At 46.7% G+C, this 8,993-nt stretch overlaps 1 protein-coding gene and 1 pseudogene across 3 annotated transcripts; both read left to right on the top strand.

Moving 5' to 3' along the window:
- CLP1 (cleavage factor polyribonucleotide kinase subunit 1) lies at nt 1-4,085 on the top strand. 2 transcript variants are annotated; one of them, NM_001194783.1, is made up of 3 exons: nt 1-117; nt 1,663-2,098; nt 2,985-4,085. In NM_001194783.1, exons 2-3 carry the CDS (start codon nt 1,685-1,687, stop codon nt 3,654-3,656), a joined length of 1,086 nt encoding a protein of 361 aa, NP_001181712.1. In that variant the 5' UTR covers nt 1-117; nt 1,663-1,684; the 3' UTR covers nt 3,657-4,085. The 2 variants fall into 2 exon arrangements, with proteins under 2 accessions (NP_001181712.1, XP_014969606.1); XM_015114120.3 differs by having other exon boundaries at nt 19-117; nt 1,663-2,290; nt 2,985-4,080.
- Nucleotides 4,086-7,782: 3,697 nt separating this feature from the next.
- LOC100430249 (transcription and mRNA export factor ENY2 pseudogene) lies at nt 7,783-8,349 on the top strand (annotated as a pseudogene). Its single transcript, XR_013403801.1, has one exon. The product of XR_013403801.1 is annotated as a transcription and mRNA export factor ENY2 pseudogene (transcript).
- Nucleotides 8,350-8,993: the final 644 nt, after the last annotated feature.

Here is an 8,993-nt window from a genome sequence, read left to right as displayed (position 1 = left end):
AAGTGCGGAACTGCGTTTGTTTCCGGCGTGGGTCTGGGCAAGAACCGCTTGTAGTTTGGTTTGAGTTCTGCACTGGAGGACCTTCTGGGTTTACCTGTTGGGCTCCTGGCTGCGCAGGTGAGTTAAAAAAGGGCAGGAACGCGACTGTCGCCTCCTTGTGGTCCGGGGAGATTTTGGTGTCTGGGGAGGTTGGGACAAATGCTGAACCTAGAGCTGCAGTCCAGGATCAGAAATAATTCATATCGTTTCCTTGTCATTTTCTAGTTTACGAAGTGCTTTTTTTTCCTCCCACAATTCCTATAAACACCAAGAACAACACTGTATTTGAGGAAGTGTAAGTGCTTTCCAGTCGACAGCTTCAAAGGTTCAGAGAAGTTAAGTGATTGTCTAAAGACACTACTAGTAGTTACAGAGCCGAGGCTTATGCTGTTTTCTGAGTTCAAACCCGGTGTTCTTTGCTTTGCATCCGTATTGCAGACGCCCTTTCCTGTTGACTAAGATGATTGGGGTCTGGGCATCTGTTACCTTCTCAAGTCTGGAGTTTACCAATAGAGTGATGGAGGGTGATATAATTAAATCTTCTGTCCATCTGTAGGTATGGTTTTTCTCTGATGTCTGAGACATTAATTCACGCAATGTATTGAGGTGTCTACAGTCTGTCAAGCTCTATTCTAAGTAGTATACAGTAGCAAACAAAAATGCCCAAGTCTTACATTTTGGGATGGGAAGGCGGGGAAAACATAATATATAGTGAGACAGATGGTGATAAGAAATATGGAGAGAATTAAAGCAAGGTAAGGGGAAACATTCATTGTATGTTTTTGTTTTGTTTTGTTTTGTTTTGAGACAGAGCCTAGCTCTGTCGCCCAGGCGGGAGTACAGTGGTGCGATCTCGCCTCACTGCAACCCTGCAACCTCCACCTCCCAGGTTCAAGTGATTCTCCTGACTCAGTCTCCTGAGTAGCTTGGACAACAGGCACTCACCACCATGCCTGGCTAATTTTAGTATTTTTTAGTAAAGACGAGATTTCACCATGTTGGCCAAGCGGGTCTTGAACTCGTGACCTCAGGTGATCTGCCCGCCTTGGCCTCCCAAAGTGCTAGGATTACTGGCGTGAGCCACCAGGCCTGGCCAATTTTTGCATTTTTTGTGGAGATGGGGTTTCACCATGTTGCCCAGGCTGGTCTTGTACTCTTGAGCTCAGGGGATCTGCCCAACTCAGTGCCCCAAAGTGCTGGGATTACAGGCCTAAGCCACTGTGCCTGGCCCATTGGATGATTTCTTTTCTTTTTTTTTTTTTTTTTGAGATGGAGTCTTGCTCTGTTGCCCAGGCTGGCGTGCAGTGGTGCAATCTCGGCTCTCTGCAACCTCTGCCACCTGGGTTCAAGTGATTCTCCTGCCTTGGCATCCCAAAGAGCTAGGATTACAGGCACCCACCACCATGCTCGGCTAATTTTTTTTTTTTTTTGTATGTTTAGTAGAGACGGGGTTCACCATGTTGGCCAGGCTAGTCTTAAACTCCTGACCTCAAGTGGTCCAGCCACCTCAGCTTCCCAAAGTGCTGGGATTACAGGCATGAGCCACCACACCTGGCCCCATTGGATGTTTTTGTAACAGAGGACTGACTTACAATTGGGTCTGATATTTAATTTGTGTTCTAGGCGCAGCAGCTACACAGAAGAGATGGGAGAAGAGGCTAATGATGACAAGAAGCCAACCACTAAATTTGAACTAGAGCGAGAAACAGAACTTCGCTTTGAGGTGGAGGCATCTCAGTCAGTTCAGTTGGAGTTGTTGACTGGCATGGCAGAGATCTTTGGCACAGAGCTGACCCGAAACAAGAAATTCACCTTTGATGCTGGTGCCAAGGTGGCTGTTTTCACTTGGCATGGCTGTTCTGTGCAACTGAGCGGCCGCACTGAGGTGGCTTATGTCTCCAAGGACACTCCTATGTTGCTTTACCTCAACACTCACACAGCCTTGGAACAGATGCGGAGGCAAGCGGAAAAGGAAGAAGAGCGAGGTCCCCGTGTGATGGTAGTGGGCCCCACTGATGTGGGCAAGTCTACAGTGTGTCGCCTTCTGCTCAACTATGCAGTGCGTTTGGGCCGCCGTCCCACTTATGTGGAGCTGGATGTGGGCCAGGGTTCTGTGTCCATCCCTGGTACCATGGGGGCCCTCTACATTGAGCGACCTGCAGACGTGGAAGAGGGTTTCTCTATCCAGGCCCCTCTGGTGTATCATTTTGGTTCCACCACTCCTGGCACCAACATCAAGCTTTATAATAAGGTCAGAGCCAGAGAAAGGTGAAGTGGAGGGAAGGGTTGCTATCAGGGTAGGAAACTGGGGAAGTTTACTAGTTTACACTGCATTTTCTCAGCTGGTATTTCTGCTGCATTACTTCAGAAAAGGCAGTTCCAAATATAAGTCAGTCTCAGATTGTTAAACATTTCTGTGGATCTATTCTTAGTAATTTGTTAGATTTTTACTTACGGCATAATACAGGAGGTAGAAGCAGCAACATAAAAATTAAATCCATGTTATGTTGTCAAAACTACAGCCATTAAAAGTGTCAGTTTTTCAGGCTGGGTGCAGTGGCTCATGCCTGTAATCCCACAACCTGGGAGGTTGAGGCAGGTGGATCACCTGAGGTCAGGAGTTGGAGAGCAGCCTGGCCAACATGGTGAAACCAAAACCTCATCTCTCCTGAAAATACAAAAATTAGCCGGGCGTGGTGGCCAGTGCCTGTAATCCCAGCTGTTCGGGAGGCTGAGGCAGGAGAATCACTTGAACCCGGGAGGTGGAGGTTGCAGTGAGCTGAGATCGCATCACTGCACTCCAGCCTGGGCAACAGAGTGAGACTCCATTTCCAAAAAAAAAAAGTCATTTTTCTTATATCTAAAAGCACTTATTCTAAAGAGGAACAAAGTAGCCATGGGTTTGTCTGGGTTTTTTGTTCTTACCTGGATCCTCTCTTTTGCAGATTACATCTCGTTTAGCAGATGTGTTCAACCAAAGGTGTGAGGTGAACCGAAGGGCATCTGTGAGTGGCTGTGTCATTAACACCTGTGGCTGGGTCAAGGGCTCTGGTTACCAGGCTCTGGTGCATGCAGCCTCAGCTTTTGAGGTGGATGTCGTTGTGGTTCTGGATCAAGAACGACTGTACAACGAACTGAAACGGGACCTCCCCCACTTTGTACGCACCGTGCTGCTCCCTAAATCTGGGGGTGTGGTGGAGCGCTCCAAGGACTTCCGGCGGGAATGTAGGGATGAGCGTATCCGTGAGTATTTTTATGGATTCCGAGGCTGTTTCTATCCCCATGCCTTCAATGTCAAATTTTCAGATGTGAAAATCTACAAAGTTGGGGCACCCACCATCCCAGACTCCTGTTTACCTTTGGGCATGTCTCAAGAGGATAATCAGCTCAAGCTAGTACCCGTCACTCCTGGGCGAGATATGGTGCACCACCTACTGAGTGTTAGCACTGCCGAGGGCACAGAGGAGAACCTGTCTGAGACGAGCGTAGCTGGCTTCATTGTGGTGACCAGTGTGGACCTGGAGCATCAGGTGTTTACTGTTCTGTCTCCAGCCCCCCGCCCACTGCCTAAGAACTTCCTTCTCATCATGGACATCCGGTTCATGGATCTGAAGTAGAGATCAGCAGGAAGCCTTGCTGCCTGGGACATAGAGATCTTCTGGCCACCCCTAGAGGCAGATGGGCTGAGATAAGAGACTCTGTTGGGGCCACCTAACCAGTAAACTGTGGACTAGTAGAAGTTCATATTCTACCTCTAAAAACAGGTAGTGGTAACCTGACTCTTCTAATCTGGAACCAAAAGGAAAACCATGAGACTCTAATTGGTTGCTTAGACTACCTAAGATGCCACTTTGAATTCTCTAAGACCCTGGAGAATTGCATTTCTTTCACTGTGCTACTTTGTGGTTTTTAAAAATCAATGCTTTATATTCCATATAGGGTTCTTACCCATTTATCTAGGATGAAAGTGTGAATTAGAGGGACTCTTTCCAATAAAGTTCAAACTTAAAAATAATTTTAATAAATATTTTTGCCATGTCATAGAAGTTGGTATAATTTATTTTTTTTCCTCTAAGTGTTATAGAAACATCATTGGAATGATTTATTGCTAAAATGCTTAGAGGAGGGGAAAAGCAAGAAACCTACCTGTGAGTCAAGTGAGTTTTTTTTTTTTTTTTTTTTTGTGACAGAGTCTCGCACTGTCACCCAGGCTGGAGTGCAGTGGCGCGATCTCGGCTCACAACCTCTGCCTCTTGGGTTCTAGCAATTCTCCTGTCTCAGCCTCCCAAGTAGCTGGGGTTACAGGTGCCTGCTACCACGCCCAGCTAATTTTTTGTATATTTTTTAGTAGAGACAGGATTTCACTATGTTGGCCAGGCTGGTCTTAAACTCCTGACCTCATGATCTGCCCACCTCGGCCTCCCAAAGTGCTGGGATTACAGGTGTGAGACTCTCTGCTTGCTCTGCTGCCCAGGCTGGAGTGCAGTGGCGCAATGTCGGCTCACTGCAAGCTTCACCTTCCGGGTTCACGCAATTCTCCTGCCTCAGCCTCCTGAGTAGCTGGGACCACAAGCGTCCGCCACCGTGCCTGGCTAATTTTTTTGTTTTGTTTTGTATTTTTAGTAGAGACGGGGTTTCACCATGTTAGCCAGGATGGTCTCGATCTCCTGACCTCGTGATCCGCCCACCTCAACGCCCCAAAGTGCTGGGATTACAGGCGTGAGCCACCGCGCCTGGCCCTGGCTGTGAGTTCTTATGATAGTTCCCCTTTCCTTTGCGCTTAGGTAAATAGATGGTAAATCTGCTGTCAGTGCTGGATTTACTGTGGGGAGTTAGAGGCTGGTGATAACCTTGGAATGAGATTTCATCATATCTAATCATTTTCCAGAGATAGCTCATTTTCCTTCCAGTACAGCTATCCTTCTTGTCTATTTGATTGGAACTAGGCCCTAAGTCAAAGTATAACTTGAGCTTTCAGGTGGTAAGAAGCTGGGAAAGCCCATTCTTTTCGATCTCTTGCAAATGATTGTTTGGTGTCCCTGGTTTGGACTTGGATTACTTAAGTATCTGATGCCATTCATCCATTCCTTCTTTCCATAAATGTTTACTGAGGACCTACTGTTTGTCAGGAGCCATTCTAGATGGGGAACAAGATAGACAAAAGTTTTATGGAGCTTACATTATAGAATAAACACATTTAAAAAGGCAAGTGCTATGCAGAGACTTAAATTTGGGGGATATGAGACAGAGTAACTAGAGGCTACTTTCGACTGGGTGGTCAGGAAAGGCCCTTCCTGAGCATACATTTTGGACTAAGACTCAAATGGCTGTGTGAAGTCTGGGGCAAAACCTTCCTAGTGAAAAAAAACTGCAAAACCCTAATAAAGGAACAAGCTTGGTGAGCTTGGTGAAGAGAAAAACCAGTGTGGTTGAAGCGTGGAACCAAGAGAGACTGTACAAGATGAGGCTGGAGGGGGCAGCAAAGACCAGATAATGTAGGGCTTTTGTAAACCGGGGTGAAGAATGGATTTTTTGGCCCAGGTGCTCTGGGTGGTGGCCACGCCTTTAACCCCAGCCACTCGGGAGGCTGAGAATTCCTTGAATCCGAGAGGTGGAGGTTGCAGTAAGCTGAGATTGCATCACTGCATTCCAGCCTGGGTGACAGAACGACACTCTGTCTCAAAAAGAACAGGGATTTTTTTTTTTTTTCTTTTTAGGAGATAGGGATCTCAGCCAGGCGTGGGGGCTCATGCCTGCAATCCCAGCACTTTGGGAGGCTGAGGTGGATGGATCACTTGAGGTCAGGAGTTCGAGACCAGCCTGACCAACATGGTGGAACCCTGTCTCTACTAAAAATACAAAAAAAAAAAAAAAAAAAAAAAGCAAAAAATTAGCCTAGCGTGGTGGCATATGCCTGTAATCCGAGCTACTTGGGAGGCTAAGGCAGGAGAATCACTTGAACCTGGAAGGCGGAGGTTGCTGTGAGCCAAGATCACGCCACAACACTCCAGCCTAGGCAGCAAGAGCGAAACTCCATCTCCAAAAGAAAAAAAAAAAGAGAGAGATGGGGGGTCTCACTATGTTGCCCAAGCTGGCTTTGAACTTCTGGGTTTAAGTGATCCGCCCATCTTAATCTCCTGAGTAGCTGGCACTACAGGCTCATTCCACAGTGCCTGGTTTAAGAATGGATTTTACTGTTAAGAGCAATGGGAACCAGTGGGGAGGGGTAGTTAAGTAGAGTAATTATTTGATCTCTTTTTTTTTTTGGAGGAGGGAGACGGAGTTTCACTCTTGTTGCCCAGGCTGGAGTGCAATGGTGCAATCTGGCTCACCGCAACCTCCGCCTCCCAGGTTCAAGTGAATCTCCTGCCTCAGCCTCCCGAGTAACTGGGATTACAGGCATATGCTACCATGCCCAGCTAATTTTGCATTTTCAGTAGAGATGGGGTTTCTCCGTGTTGGTCAGGCTTGTCTCGAACTCCCGACCTCGGGTGACCCACCCGCCTTGGCCTCCCAAAGTGCTGGGATTACAGGCGTGAGTCAGCGCGCCTGGCTGATCTCCTCCTTCCCATGCCTCTTTCTTTCCTTCCTTCCTTCTCGCTCTTTCTTTTTCTTTCCTTTCCTTTCTCCCTCCTTCCTGCTTTTTCTCTTTTTCTTCTCTTTCCTTCTTTTTTCTTTCTTATCATTCCTTCCCCTTCCTTCCTATTCCTTCCTTTCCTTCCTTCCCCTCCTCTCTCCTCCCCTTCCCTCCCCCACCTTCCTTCTCTCCTTCTAAGTTTTGCTATGTCACCCAGGCTGGAGTGCAATGGCATGACCTCGGTGCACTGCAACCTCTGCCTCCCGAGTTCAAGTTATCCTCCTGCCTCAGCCTCCTGAGTAGCTGAGTAGCATGTGCCACCATGCTTGGCGAATTTTTGTATTTTTAATAGAGATGGGGTTTCGCCATGTTGGCCAGGCTGGTCTCGACCTCCTGACCTCAAGTGATCCATCCACCTCGGCCTCCCAAAGTGCTGGGATTAGCCTGGCTGATTACTTTAAATTTTGAAAAGATCACTGCTTTGCAGAGAGTGGGTTATAGGGCAAGTGTAGAAGCAAGGACAGGAATTAGGAGAGTTTTGTAAGAGTGTAAATGTGAGAACTGGTGGGGGATGAAATACTAGGGCAGTACAGGTAGAGCTGGTGAGAGGATATTCTGAAGGTAGGACTTCCTAATGGAGTGGTGAGGAAAACGATGGAATCAAGGATGCATCCTAGATTTTTTTTAACAAGAGACACTAGGTTAGACATGAGATTGGGGAAACTCAGGGAGTTGTCCCCTGAGGGACAAGGGAAACTTAGGGAGGGGGGAAGAAAATGTCAAGTTTTTTGGCAGTGTTAAATTTGAGCTATTAATTGTCCATGGGACGCGGAGGTTGCAGTGAGCTGAGATCGTGCCACTGCACTCCAGCCTGGGTGACAGAGCAGGACCCTATCCCCCCCTCCCCCACCAAAAAAAATGCAGGAGCGAAGGAGGTAGGATCCACAGCACAAAGGTAAGAACTACTCTTTAACACATAGACATTTCACAAGGACAGGAAGAAAGATAGCAGTATTTAAACACAAAGAAGTTGACCAGGAGCACTGACTCACACCTGTAATCCCAGCACTTTGGGAGGTTGAGGCAGGCAGATCACTTGAGCTCAGCAGCTGGAGACTACCCTGGCCAACATGGTGAAACCCCATCTACTAAAAACACAAAAATTGGGAAATGCGTGTTCTAGCTTTCTGTGTGCTTAGGTGCCCAAGCTACTGAGGGTCTAAGTCTGGGCAGCCAGAGTGTGGTTAGCAAGATGAACAAAGATGCACAGATGAGAGGAGCGATTAACCAAAAGTTGATAGAAACTGGAGAAAGAGAACGCTTCAAAGAGTTGCTGAGAGCTAAATTAATTGAATGAGGCTGGAAGGATCAGTTGAAGGCACACTGTAAAGAGGTCATTAAAGAACAAGGACTCGAACACGTTACTGTTGATGACTTGGTGGCTGAAATCACTCCAAAAGGCAGAACCCTGGTACCTGACAGTGTAAAGAAGGAGCTAGAAAGAATAAGAACATTCCTTGCTCAGCATGCCAGCCATTAAGATTGAATTAGATTGTGTTGTTCTGTGGTTTTATTTCTGAAAGTAAAACTTGCCATAAATTAGAAAAGTTTCTCCAAATAAAATCTTTTTTTGTATGATGGTATAGTTTTCACTGATGATGTAGACATTGTATTGATTTTTTCCCCTAAATGTGTTATTTTAATAAATAGTTCATGAATTAAAAAAAAATAAATAAAAATTAGCTGGGTGGGGTGGCATGTGCCTGTAGTCCCAGCTACTCTGGAGGCTGAGGCATGAGAATCACTTGAGCCTGGGAGATGGAGGTTGCAGTGATCCTAGATCACACCACTGTACTCCAGCCTGGGTGACAGGAGTGAAACCCTGTCTTAACAAAAACAAACAAACAAACATAAAGAGGTTGTTGGTTTGTTTGGTGCTAAAAGGCAGGGCATTCCTCTCTGCTTCTAAACCCTAGGGCAGCATTTTGTCCTTATTTGCATGTTTATTTACTAGTGAGTTGAACTAAAAATGACCCAGTGGTTTGCCATCTATAGGCATGAGAAAATGCAACTGAAGACAATTTGGAAAAGTGTAGATAAGCTACGCTAGAAAAACTGTAAAGGGCCGGGTGCAGTGGCTTATGCCTGTAATCTCAGCACTTTGGGAGGCTGAGGTAGGAGGATCACTTGAGTCTAGGAGTTCGAGACCAGCCTGGGCAATATTTAGTGAGACCTCATCTATACAAAAATCTTAAAAAATTAGCCAAGCATGGTGGCACAGCTACTCAGGAAGCTGAGGTGGGAGGATTGTTTGAGAATGGAAGGGGGAGGTTGTAGTCAGCTGAGATAGCTCCACTGCACTCCAGCTGGGTGACAG

The sequence above is a fragment of the Macaca mulatta genome, chromosome 14 (assembly GCF_049350105.2).
Source record: "Macaca mulatta isolate MMU2019108-1 chromosome 14, T2T-MMU8v2.0, whole genome shotgun sequence".
NCBI classification, from domain to species: domain Eukaryota; kingdom Metazoa; phylum Chordata; class Mammalia; order Primates; family Cercopithecidae; genus Macaca; species Macaca mulatta.
Note: the sequence above shows the minus strand (reverse complement) of the source record. Positions and strands in the feature narration are given on the sequence as shown.